This window comes from Silurus meridionalis, chromosome 6, assembly GCF_014805685.1.
Source record: "Silurus meridionalis isolate SWU-2019-XX chromosome 6, ASM1480568v1, whole genome shotgun sequence".
NCBI lineage: Eukaryota > Metazoa > Chordata > Actinopteri > Siluriformes > Siluridae > Silurus > Silurus meridionalis.
The window spans coordinates 30,916,844-30,931,055 of record NC_060889.1 but is presented as its reverse complement, the minus strand read 5'-3'; the positions used below and the strand labels follow the sequence as shown (position 1 = coordinate 30,931,055).

The window sequence follows — 14,212 nt, the reverse complement described above, 5'->3', positions numbered from 1 at the left end:
ACACCCAGGCCTCTGCAACCCATTCCTCAAACAGTAAGAGCTCATGTTCTCTTGTTATCCAAACCAATAAGATGAGTATTGAATATGTTTCCCTCTACCTCTTAGGCAAACCTCTCAGGTGGGCCATACTTGATTGGGAGTTCCAGACCACCCATTGTTCCAACTACCCAGGGTTTTGCAAAAAGCTCCAGTGCTGGTTTGGCCATCCAAGTTCATAATCTGGTTCAGTAGCAAGCCCTCTCCCTAGCCTCAGTATGTTTGGGCTGCCTCCCAGCCTTAGTTTCCCACTGGAGGTGTTTTGCCCAGCCTCTTTTCTCTGCTGAAGGTGCTGCCCAGCTTCTTCACCTTTCTGGGGGTGCTGTTCAGTCTCCGAGTTTCCCATAAGATGTTGCTTTGCATGCTGAGCCCTGCTGACAATGTCTCATAACTCTCAAGCCCAGCTGACAATGTCTTTCTGCTCCTGTTTGCTGAGGGCGTTGCTGCGCTTCAGATCTGTGACATAAACCACCTCCAAGCCTTGCAGAGGAAGTCACTCTGCTCCTTAGCCTTGCAGAGGGTATTGCTGTGTCTCTGATCTCCACAGAGGGCGTCACTCTAAACTTGTTTCTCCACAGAGGGTGTCTCTCTGCCTCTGAGCCTCACAAAGGGTGTTGCTCCACCTCAGATCTCCACAGAGGGTGTCACTCCTACACTGTTGCGTGCTTTATAATGCTCTATAGCCTTGCTTATAACAGTTTTCTGTCTTTTTTGGATGTTCTTTTTTTATTTTGTGCTTTCTATTAAAGACTTTTTAACTGCTTTGAGTCCTACCAGTCGAATCACAGACATTACCTGCTTTACCTGACACATGACCAGGCCCTGACTGACATTTACAGAAATCACAAAACTAATGCTGTGAGCTACAAATTGCAAAATTATATGATTATATTAATTCACTTATTACTTTTAAATATGGATCTATCAGCACTTATTATTGTAAGTTCAAAACTCTGATAGTACTAAATGTTTATTAAAGGTTTCTGCAAATTCACAGCTTGGATTTATTAAGTGTGTGTGTGTGTGTGTGTGTGTGTGTGTGTGTGTGTGTGTGTGTGTGCGTGTGCAAATTCTTTACTGCCCCTGTGGTGGTGGTCAGCATGTTCTGCTGCAGCTTGTTCTCTCACCAGTGCACTAAAGCTGTGCGTGCTGTAGGTGAAAGCCACATGAGTTTCCTGTCTGATAAAACTGTTTCTATACTCTTGACCAACAACAGGCAACAAAAGTCTTCCGATCATTTACTCTGTCATTTTTCACAATCAAAATTTGTTATGTACTCCAACAGTCATTTGGTTCTGCTGGTCCTACTGGTGATCACTTGCTTTCATTCCAAAACTGTGGCCAAAGGTAAGTTCTACAAAAGCCACTCACTTTATTTTCAAATTTTAACACATAGACTAAAGTGATTTTCATTTGAAATCAATTTTCTCATTTCTTTTCTATCACAGATGAACTCATGAATCAGTTTTGTTTAAACACTGATGAACCTGTACACATGGATTCCTCAACAGTACAAGGTCACGGAATCTCCACAACTTTCTCTAATTTAGCTACAACAAATACAGCTAAACAGGATCACACAGAACAACCACACACCACACAATCACGTGGACGTTCAGGTATGTAATAAGCAGAGGCGGAAAGAGTACACAGCTTCAGTACTTGAGTAAAAGTAAAAGTACCCCTTGCTAAATTTTACTCAAGTACAAGTAAAAGTACATAAGTACTTGTTTTTAAAAGTACTTGAGTATAAAGTGTACAAGAGTAAATGTTCTAAATATTGCATTACTACTGCCACAGTGCTTACATTTATGAACAGAAACGTCCTACATGGATTTATGAAAAATGTTAATGTTAATACAGTTGTGTTCAAAATTATTCAACCCCCACTGAAATTGATTGTTTTGGTCGGTTTGACATTGATTATGATCATTCAGTCATCCTGCTTACAATTAAATCAAAGAGGCACGTGTAGGTCAGACAAATATAACATAACATTTATAATGAAATAACCACAAATGTCTTTTCTGAGCTCACATCATTATCAGTTTTATTCAACCCCCAAGTGACATTCAATCTTAGTACTTAGTACAACATCCTTTTACAGTTATAACAGCTTTTAAACGTGCAGCATCTTCTTTCTGCCACGACCAGGTAGCGTTTCAACAGTGCCCTTTGCCTTGAATTTGCGAATGATGCTTCCTATGGTGTCTCTTGGTATGTTTAACATCTTTGCAATCTTCTTATAGCCATTGCCCTTCCTGTGAAGAGTAATCACCTGTTCTCTTGTCTTCCTGGACCATTCTCTTGACCTCACCATGTTTGTAACCACGCCAGTAAATGTCTAGAAGGAGCTGAGTATCACAGTCATTTTAAAGCTGCCTAATTGGTGCTTATTAGGCTTTATTGCTGCTCCCTGATATCCACAGGTGTTTTCAATACCTGATTGAAAACACTTCATTGAACCTCTGTTCTTCAGAGTGGTAGTCTTTAAGGGGTTGAATAATTATGTCAATGAAGAATTCACAAAAGAAACATTTACTACTGTATTACAAAACTAATTGATGTCATTTTAGTTGCATATGGTTCTTTAAGAAGTCCTTGTAGGATTTCATTCTGAATACAATTACAAATGTACACTAAATTCCCTAAAACCATTTACAGCATTGGGGGTTGAATAATTTTGAACACAACTGTACCTTGGAAAATGTAAAAGGAATTCAAAGTAAAATCAAGTCAATTTCATCTTTTGATCATGTTGCTTTATTTAACATTTCTCACTTGCACACAAGGCAATAGAACAATGGCAACGCTCCGACAAACCTCGGCTAGAGTTTTAATGGATTTTTTGCACCCACATTTGAACCTGACTGTGTAAAACCGACCGCTTACTCAAGAACATCAAAGCAAATGCTCAGCTTACATTAATGTGTAATATCAGAAAAGAAAATGTGAGTTTCTCTGATGAAAAAACAATCAAACCAATAAACCTAAACCAGCAAAGAAGGCAATATAGCAATGTTGTAACACACCTCTGTACCTGACCGTGTTATACACAGAGCATAGAGCAAAGAAGAGAAAATAATAATGATTAAAGAAAATCAGCTAATTAGCTGGGGTTTTTAAAAAGCAAACAAACAATTTTCCTTACCAAGTTGTAGGACTGTGTCATTGCTGGTCCAGGAGGTTTTAAACCTTGGAACCAGAATGGCTGCTGCAATTAGCTCTGGCTCTGACATCATGCTCTCAAAACGCTTCCTCAAACCTTCAAGAAGAGCATCAACAAGTGGCTTGCAAAATCTGAGTGACGGTCTGGTCTTTTCAAGCTTGGTTGTGAGGGTGGTGATTGTCGGGAGCAGCCAGCCCATCTGAATGTTGACTTCTCCTTGTAGTACGTTCAAGGACTTCGCAACTGGACTCATGGTGATGACATATTCCCCGAAAAACGGCTATGTCAGCCAGACTGTACCTAATAGAAAAAGAAGAAAATAAACAAACACATATTTCAACAAAATGTATACAGAACCACTGTGCAATGCTGGACATTTATTTATTTGTTTATGTACCTACAGCATATAATGTGGTAAGCATTACTCTAACAAAACAAGATAACACAATTATACTTTAACATAAGGTACTTACATTGGAACATTGAGTGCAGCACAGACCGTTCTCACAGACCCCTCTCCTTGGTCTCTAATGAATCTGACCACACGTTCCACGGCCATGAAAGAGGAGTTCCATCGAGTTGAATTAGGCTGTACCAAGTGAAGCTTACAGTGTTCCTCTATAAGCTTTGCATTTTGAGGAGACCTTGATGCTTTATTCCAGAGTGCCTGACATTTAGAAAAGGCTGATCTGGATAATTTCTTGTAAGCTTCTGTCTTATTAGCCCGATCAACATCGACTGTGGAAACCAAATTTAGTGGCATGCACACCGATGATGTTTCGGCAGCTAATACTGAAGCCCATCAACTTCCTCCAGAATGGCTTCCACATCCATGAATTCCACCTCCTCTTCACCATCAGATGCATCACAATCTTCTCCTACTTCTTCTTCAATTGTGCCTTCTGCAACTAACTCTTTGTTGTTATTTTCGTCCTGCTGACCAAAGACATGGAACGCTTTGACGAAATTCGACCCGTTGTCTGTTGTAGTTCTAACAACCTTTAGACTTATTTCATACTCCGCATGAATGTCGGTCAAAACAGCTGCCAAGGTATCGAATGTGTGGGAGCCTCTTAGTTGACGGCAAGCAAGGGCAGCTGAACAGCGTTCAAAACTGCGAGGATCGAGCTAGTGGGCTGTTACACCTATAAAGCTCCTTCTCCTGGCCGTCCAACAATCAGTAGTGGTGGCAATGTATGGTACCTTTTTCATTTCGCTTTTGAGACATTCTTTCATTTTAGATGTAGCTGAATCAATCTTACGCCGCACAGTTGTGCGGGACATGACGGCACTACTCGGTTGTAATTCTACAATAAGGTCTTGGAAGGATGGTTTCTCAACAAGGGAGAAGAACTGGAGTCCTTGAACAATGAAGCGGAGGATAGCCCGATCAACCGTCTTCTGAGACACCTGCTTGGTCTTCAGCAGCTTCAGTTGTTTCGCCTTGAAACCTGTTCCACCTTCTGATGGCCTCTTGCAGGCTGTTGATGTTATTTGACAGTATTCCTCCAGATGTGTCTCATGCCTTCTCTGTAAAACACAGTATAATATTTCAGTTTACACTATAATAAACTAATAAATATTAGAAAAGATACGCATCATGTAGTCTACATAGCAGTATTATTAATTATGAAGTGCTGGTTGTTCATAATTTTCCGATGGCTCCAGACTAAATTTTTTAATTGGTTTTACTGATGCAACTAACTTTAATTTACCAGTGATCCCTGCCACTCAAGGGGTTAAGCCTCAACAAACACTATTGTAATCCTGTCTAGGCCAGCTGAACTGTTATTTTTTTTTAAAGCCAAATAGGGCTAGCTCTAGTTATTCGCTCTGGTGAAATAAGTGAACTGAAAATGCCCTGCTTGCAACTAGCATAGAACTAATTAGGCTTTAACATTTTTGTATGGTAAAAAAGACGTTTCGTACTCGAGCTCATGGAGGATGAATTCTTGAAGGCGTTGATAAAATTCTGTTTTGGTAAACACAGCAAACACTTGAAGCGAAAATTATCATTAATTTCTTCAGAAAATTCAAATAGTCTGGCGAGGTGTGGCCACGGGTTGGCACATTCCCGGGATGGACGTGCTGCATCTTCATCCACTGTTGTTTCTTCCATGGTTTCGTCTCATCTAAATCTGATCATGCAGTTGACTGAAGGTGATTGCTGATAGGCTGTCCCAAGCATTGGCGCCTGCACAATCCAATCACGTTTGAGAGGGAAACAACAAATTGAGGGTTTTTGAATTTTTTATTTTTTTCCTTTTTTTTTTTGAAGTAACGCGTACTTGCGGTTATAGGAAGACATGTAGCGGAGTAAAGAGTACAATATTTGCCTCTCAAATGTACTTGAGTATGTCATGAGTCATGAGTACGCCCCAAAAATGATACTCGAGTAAAGTACAGATCCCTCAAAATTGTACTTAAGTACTGTACTCAAGTAAATTTACTCCGTTACTGGCGATCAAAATTAGAAAACAATTTATAAACAATTAAACGATTCTGAAATAATGTCATCTTCACTGCTCAACAGTTGAAGGAGTTTTTGTCCTGTCTATACCATGCTACCAGAACACCTTTTCCACAAAATAACTAAGGCATTTAAAAAAAACATTATTTTGCAGAAAACACACTGATCAAAATTAGAGAACAACAATGACTGTAGCATGGAAAAAGATTACAACAAAATTTTCTGAAGGTTACAACAGTCAGCAATTAGTAGGAAGTGTACACGCCTCTGCTCTGAATGAGCACATCTGCGGCAACAGGACAGCACTAGTCTCTCACACTGCTCTGGTGTGATTTTGGTCCACTCTTCTTCCAGTCTCCTCCACAGTTCGGTGACTGTAGTGGGTTTCTTGGCCATAACTTTGTCACCAAGGATTTTCCAGAGGTTCTCTATTGGGTTGAGATCAGGACTCTGGGCAGGCCATGTCATTTTTTCAATGTTTTCAGTTTCAAGGAACTGCTTTACCCGTTTGCTGTGTGACATGGGCGTTGTCCTGCATGAACACTGCGGGCTGATTGGGTGATGAACGCAGGAAGGAACCATATGTTGTTGAAGAAGGTTCTGATAAACATTTGCATTCACTTTGCCATGTTGCTGTATAAGAGGCCCAACTCCTGCTGCAGAAAACATGCCCCAAACCATGACACTTCCTCCTCCACTTTTCACTGACTTCTTTACACACTTTGGGTTCAGTCTTTCTCCAGTTTGTCGCCGAACATAATGTTTCCCATCGGACCCAAATTAATTAAATTAGCTTTCATCACTGAAGTGAACTTTGGACCAGTTCTCCTCTGTCCACACAACATGCTTCTCAGCAAAGCTTAGTCTAGCCTTTTGATTCTTTCTGCTAATGAGAGGTTTGGTCACTGCAGAGTGGGCTTTCAGTCCAAATGCTCTTAAACATCGAGACACTGTATGACGAGACAGATCCTTACCCTGTTCAGCGCTGAACTGGTGAGCAATTCCAGCTGCAGTGTGGAAACGATTGTCCATTGAGATCCTCCGCAGAATCCTGTCCTCTCTTGTATTTGTCTTCCGTGGACGACCAGCCTTTTTGGTGGACTTGAATGAGTTTGTGATGTAAAGATTCAATATTCTTGAAATCACAGATTTGGAATGACCAACTTGTCTTGCTATGGCTGATAGGGTCATCCTTTGGCCTTCATCTGGACAACCTGCTGCGGAGGCTTTCAGTCACTTTAGAACGGCCCACCATCTTGCAGAGTCAGTGAAACTGGAAGTTAGGCTGCCAGTTAAATAGGGGTTTACAGATAATCAAGGAAATTAGCACCAGGTACCAGATTAACACCAATAACTGGGAGGAATCTGAAAGTGTTCTCTAATTTTGATCAGTGTGTTTTCTGCAAAATAATGTTTTTTTTTTTAAATGCTTTAGTTATTTTGTGGAAAAGGTGTTCTGGTAGCATGGTATAGACAGGACAAAAACTCCTTCAACTGTTGAGCAGTGAAGATGACATTATTTCAGAATTGTTCAATTGTTTATAAATTGTTCTCTAATTTTGATCGCCAGTGTACACTTAAAAATCTCAGGCAGGTATTTATATATACATATACTAATTGGGTTCTGCTCGTTCTTCTGGTAATCACCTTCTTCCTTTCCTACACAGTAGTTAAAGGTGCGTTCTATAGATGCCACTTACTTATTCTTTTGTTATACCATGCAGACTGAATCACTTTTCTTCTTTGTTTTTCATAAATGAACTAATGACCCATTTCTGTTTTGACACAGATACACCTGTACACATGGATTCGTCAACAGTCAAATGTCAAAAAATCTCTACAACCTTTTTCAATTTAGCTTCAACAAATCCAGCTCAACAGGATCACACACAACAGCTACAACCTGTAGAATCATATGGACGTTCAGGTATGTAATTTGTGACTACAATAAACTCCTCATCAAGCTTACTGCTTTAGAACAGATCTTTGGGAAGGTTCATGGACAGATTAATATCGACAACCTTTTACTAACAGTCATTTCCAAATCATCTCATTTGATATACACAGGAAACATGACCAGAGTGTAACACATGATGTAATGGATGAACGTTGTGACTCAGGCTCACAGTCAGGGTTTCACTTTTGCATAATATTTTTGCTCGAACACAAATGAGATGGTGTCTTCATCAGGCTCCATTAGATCAGCATTCACATATTGACATATCAGATGACAGAGTTCATCATGGGTTCAGTTAAATCAGTTAAAATACAGATATTTCAGTTACCAGTGCAGGTATGTGTGTGTTTACTGATTCATGACGGAAGGCTTTATTTGTCAAATATGCACAGTAGCACTGACATTCTTTCCCCCACATACTCCAGCTTGTTATGAAGTTGAGGTCAGAGCACAGGGTCTGCCGTAATTCAGGATTAAATGCCTTGAGGATTAAGTGCCTTGCTCAAGGGCCCAACAGTGGCAGCTTGATGGTGCTGGGGTTTCAAAACCTTCTGATTTGTAAAACAGAGCCGTAACTTGATCCAGGATTTAGCAGTCAGTTTAACAGATGACCTGCATTTTATACTGGATATAAAAGTGTTTAATATCTAATTATTGAACATTGAATCACAGAACTGAATGTGGAAATGTTTTCTTACAGACTCAGTGAAACTAACAGCATGCTGTTTCAGTTACTATGAGAGTCCAATCCCTATCAGAGTCATTACAGGGTATAAAGTAACAGGCCGTCACTGTACTATACCTGCAGTCGTGTAAGTTTTCACCTCCTCATTGTTCTTTTAATTGATTGTAATGAATAATAATAAAAAGTGATCATTTTCATGTGCATTATTATTGTATAATTGTGTGTAATATAATATAACTGTATATAATGGTGGAGGTTTGGAGTGTGTGTGTGTGAGATTTTCTGATTTTATTGCAGTTCTACACTGATGTACATCTTCTCTCTAATCTGCAGCTTTACCCTGAAGAAGAACCATCAGGTGTGTGTAGATCCTGAACATAAATGGGTGCAGCACCACATGAGAATTATTGACAAGATCCTGAATAAAAGACTGAACAAACCTCAATAAAGTGTGTAAATACTGATGTGACTTTTCTAATGAGGCACCAATACAGAACAATTCTTACAAAAACATCTAAAAGATTTAAAATCAATAAATAATCAGTGTATTATAAAATACCATTGTGTATTGTTTATTTATGTGCATTAATTCTATAATGTGTGTGTGTGTGTGTGTGTGTGTGTGTGTGTGTGTATATATATATATATATATATATATATATATATATATATATATATATATATATATATATATATATATATATATCAGTGGCAGGTGGTCAGGGTCAGTAAAGTCTTCTCTGCTGGTCTAAACACTATCAGAACACTGACCTACGTTTACAACCTAAATGCTAATATTTGTTCCATGAAATTATATTAATTTATCCCCAACAGTTTATTCTCTTAATTTTGTATAGTTTCTCTTGGCTGCACTGCTTCCAGTAGGTGTATGTGGATGCTAGATCAGATTTCAGCCTCTTTGTCCTGTCATGTCAATCTTATCTGCCCAGGGCCTTCAAAGTCTGTAGTGCTGGTCTTTTACTATAGTCTCCTCAATACTAAATAGCTCTGTTTCTTTAAGCAATGAGATTTCATATTTGCCTCACAGGGCAGCTAGCTGGCCCAAAATTGTCCTCTGATTGGTTGGGCAGAGGTAAACTGTTTCAGCCAAGTTCGACTGGTACAACATGTGTGTAGCTCTGCACACATTAATACATTTAAGTTGGACTTTTTTATACCTACTGATATTGATTCTTAACTGCTCAAGATGTTGTGGGTGCACAGTTGTGGTTGTAGTGTAGAGGTTTGGAGTCTTAACTGGGTTTCTTTCTTTAGTAAAATGGTTTTCGCCTCCATATTTAAAATGTCTCTCTCTGTTATGGCACGCATTGGTATAATGCATTTTTGTATTGTATTGATGGTTTCCGTAATTGCAATGTTATCGTGGTGGTATTAAGAGGTGGATTAAGTCAGTTAAGTCCCCACTGAAGGCCCAGGTACCAAATGCACGGCTCGCCACTGTGTATATATATATATATATATATATATATATATATATATATATATATATAAATATATATATATATATATATTCTACCGCTTTACAGATTATACCGCATTACGGACTATACCTGCATTACGGTTTGTAACTCTCCCGGATGGTTTCGTTTCTGAAAAATATTTTTTTCACACTGCCCAGCCTCTAAGTTCCACTGGGCGCATCGCCCAGCCGTCTCTCCTCGCTGGGGGTGCCACTAAGTTCGTGACTCCCACTGGGGGTGTTGCTTCACCGGAGACATTTTCTGAGAGCAACGAAGGCACTGCCGCCAGGCTGCAATGAGGGCGCCGCTCTGCACCAGTGTTCCGCCAAGGGCCAGCTCCGCTCCAGTGTTCCACCAAGGGCACGGCCCCGCTCCAGTGTTCCGACAAAAAACGCCGCTCCACTCCAGAGTCCCGCCATGGGTGCCGCTCTGCTCCAGTGTTCAGGCAAGGGGGCCACTCCACTCCAGTGTTCTGCCGAGGCCATCGCCCTGCTCCTGAGTTCCACCAAGGACGCCTCTCCGCCCCAGGGCAGCAGGAAGGAAAGCGTGCCGCAACGATGACGTAGTACCCCCGCATGGCTGCGAAAAGGACATCATACTACCGCCTGACCGTGAAAGGGACTTTGTACTGCCAACGGGCCTTGACGAGGACGTGATTTGTCGCCAGACAGCGATGAGGGTGTCACACTGCCGCTCAGCCTCTGATCTCTGCTGAGGGCGTCGCTCTGCTTCAGGTCTCTGTGATGGGTGTTGCTCCGACCTCAGGTCCTTCCCAAAGGGACAGGGTCCTGCCGACACCTGTCCCTTGTTACCATTCCCCTTTATAAGTTCCAGTTCCGAACTCACTCGCTGTCGGATCTACTTGGTCATGTTATTGATCCCCCGGATTCCAGACCGTCAGCATTCCCTGCTGGTTCCTGCTCCTTGCTCCGTGTTTGAGTATTACCCTCGCGGTACGGATCCTACCCGCTTTACAGATTATACCCGCATTACGGACTATACCCGCATTACGGTTCGTAACTCTCCTGGACTTTGGTTTAGTTTCTGAACATCATTAAAGACTATGATTGAGTTACTCCCTTTTCCTTCCTTACACACACACAGTGTCCTTCAAAGCTTCCTTTGAGAATCAATCAAATAAAATAAATAAATTATATGTATCTAAAACACAGATAACACTCCTAACCACTTCCCAACCAGGAAGAAGTAGCTCAGTGGTTGAACTTCTCATTAGGAGGTTATGTGTTCAAATCCCAGCACCACCAACTATTGGAAGTCACCAAATTATTTGGGATCTGAAATAATCGAAATATTAGTGATCTGCATGAGTCATATTTACTGCCTCACTACAAATAGACTGAATTTACATTACCTACATGTGTGTCTGCTCCTGAGCAGTGGTGCCCACAAGTGGTGCTTCCTGCAATACAAATGACTTCTGACACTGATCTTGGAATACATTATGGTCTCTGTGTCTCAACCACTCAAACTTTTCTGAGAACTCAAGGAAGATCTTACAATGAGGATCGGTTTTAAATCCCCACAAATTAGCTATTATAGAAACAAAATGTATAAGACAATTATCAACTAAACATTAAGCATTAAATACAACTTTGACTCCCACCCCATCTATGGCTACATTTCTCCATGGGTAATGTGACTGCAATAAGCTCTGCTAAATGAATGTACACATGCTGTTACACACATCCAGCTGAAGCAGATGTTAGCTGCATAATATTCGAGAAGAATTCAATAACTCATTCAATAACACAACATTTATGTTCATTCTGATTGTGTAATTGAGTGCAATCAATGCTACATTCAAGGTGCTGTGGTGCAAACAGGTTGTGGGATTCCATGCCTTTAAACGTGGCTTGGGATGGGGTGCCATCAGCTTCTTGCAGAAGCTTGGCTTTGGAGGCCTCCTTGTCAGATGTGTTTGGAAGGCAGCCTCACTGTGCTCAGACTGAAGCACTGCATGGTTGGTCACTTTGTTGGCCCTGAATTAGAAGTCTTTGTGATTGGCCACCTCTATTGTGGGATCTATGCAGGGATGGTTAACCTCAGGCATGATCTTGAGCAGATCTCCTTTTTGGCCACAGGCATGATTAGGTAATGTGAGGCCTTATAGCCAGCCTAAGGTATGATTTTGGCTCGGGAGGTCATCATGGTTGATATGGCGGCTCAAGACCAATATGGTCGCCTCCCAAAAACTGTTCCTTCCCCCTCCCTCAATCAGGGAATTCCCTTTGAGGATTTTCTAAGGAAGTCTAAGAGATTAAGACTAATTAATGAAGAAAGTAATTGATGATCAGTGTATCCAGGAAAATGTTGTGCTCTCCGACACCTATATTGCTATTTTTAGAGACAAACTGTATTGAGGGATGCAGGATGCTCACACAAGAGAATACGACTCAGTTGATGGTCCCAAGAAACTACAAGAAATTGTTGTGTCCAGCTCACCATAATCTGATGACTGGGTATAAACAATATACCTTCTAACATTCCATTTCTATTGGCAGGACATTTGCACTGATGTGTGCAGATGTTGTGTGACATCATTTAATTAAACTTTCAGTTCTTTCTTATTTTAGACGATACCAGCAACACACACACACACACACACACACACACACACACACACACACATGCAAGCTCACGCTCGTGCACACACAAATACACACACACAAGCATACACACACACACACACACACACACACACACACACACACATGCAAGCTCACGCTCGTGCACACAAATACACACACAAGCATACACACACACACACACACACACACCCACACCCTCCAGAAACAACTATATAAACTGAAGGAGTCTCTGCATTAATATCATTCGGGTTCACATCTTGACCATCATCAGCAGCAGTCATGATCTCTCGTGGTTTTCTGCTGTTTCTGCTGGTTCTCAGCTGCCTTCAGTCTTTCACAACAGCCCAGAGTAAGTTATAGTTCAAATTGTTTAACTTTTTTTTTTTTGTTTTAATGAAATTCTGAGTGAGGGAGTGGTTGATTACTTTACATAGTATTGTACATAACAAAAAAAAAGTTGAAAATCAAAGTGCAGTGATGAAGACACTGTAGACTCCTTCCATCATTGTTAAAATAAAAAATTCTGGAGGACTCCACCATGTCAACAATACAAGTTTGTAATGCATGTATGAGGAGCGTCTGCTTTACACAGTATACAGTATAAACCTGCACTACTGTCAGAGCTGCTGTTCTACAGAATTACAACAACAGTTTAACAGATACATCAGACCTGCATTTTATACTAAATATAAAAGTGTTTAATATCTAATTATTGAACATTTAATCACAGAACTGAATGTGGAAATGTTTTCTTACAGATGGAAATGGACCAGACTCATGCTGTTTCAGATACCAGCGAACTCGAATCCCTATCAGACTCATTACAGGGTATAAAGTAACGGACCCTCAGTGTACAAAACCTGCAGTCATGTAAGTTTTCACCTCCTCATTGTTCTTTTAATTGATTGTAATGAATAATAATAAAAAGGGATCATTTTCATGTGCATTATTATTGTATAATTGTGTGTAATATAATATAACTGTATATAATGGTGGAGGTTTGGAGTGTGTGTGTGTGAGATTTTCTGATTTTATTGCAGTTCTACACTGATGTACATCTTCTCTCTAATCTGCAGCTTTACCCTGAAGAAGGACAACCATCAGGTGTGTGTAGATCCTGAACTTGACTGGGTGCAGAAACGCATGGAAACAATTGACCAGAACCTGTATAAAAAACTGATGCAATCTCAAATGAGTGTTTAAATCCATTTCATATTTATACAGAATTCACTCTTTCTGTAGTTCAGCAGGAAGAATCTTTTTTACATTATATATTAAATCATAAATTGAGCCCAGGATGATTTATCTGATTTATTCTTCGACTCTGCAGACACACAAATATATATAAATAATACATCTAGTAAATCTTCTCATTAGTACTTCCTGCTACCATCCCTTCTTTTTCTTCTTTTTCTCCATTCTATAATTAATGTGAGTTTTCTAATCAGACACAATACAGTTAAAGACTTTGATTATATTCAATAAAAACCTGTAAAAGAATTAATGTGAATAAATAATGACTGTATTATAAGATGTTATTGTGTATTGTTTATTTCTGTGTATTAATGTAGACACAGTAAAGGTTGTGTAAGTGGACGTCTATATAATATATATAAAATAAATCACATGTGGTGTTTAGGGGGATTCATTCAAGGCTTCATTTGAGAGTCAATACAATAATAAATGATGTCCATCTGAAACACAGATCACCTCCCAATCCCCCCTTCACAACCAGGAAGTAGTAAGTCAGTGGTTGGATTTCTGATCAGAAGGTTGTGATAAATGAGAGATCAGTGACTCTGTAT

At 40.0% G+C, this 14,212-nt stretch overlaps 2 protein-coding genes across 2 annotated transcripts; both read left to right on the top strand.

Moving 5' to 3' along the window:
* The first annotated feature begins 1,307 nt into the window (after window positions 1-1,307).
* LOC124387968 lies at window positions 1,308-8,792 on the top strand. The gene is made up of 5 exons (XM_046852590.1): window positions 1,308-1,383; window positions 1,485-1,655; window positions 7,465-7,602; window positions 8,333-8,444; window positions 8,651-8,792. Exons 1-5 carry the CDS (start codon window positions 1,308-1,310, stop codon window positions 8,763-8,765), a joined length of 612 nt encoding a protein of 203 aa, XP_046708546.1. The 3' UTR covers window positions 8,766-8,792.
* Window positions 8,793-12,661: 3,869 nt separating this feature from the next.
* Window positions 12,662-13,756, top strand: LOC124387976 (C-C motif chemokine 18-like). Its single transcript, XM_046852606.1, has 3 exons — window positions 12,662-12,756; window positions 13,166-13,277; window positions 13,484-13,756. Exons 1-3 carry the CDS (start codon window positions 12,687-12,689, stop codon window positions 13,608-13,610), a joined length of 309 nt encoding a protein of 102 aa, XP_046708562.1. The 5' UTR covers window positions 12,662-12,686; the 3' UTR covers window positions 13,611-13,756.
* Window positions 13,757-14,212: the final 456 nt, after the last annotated feature.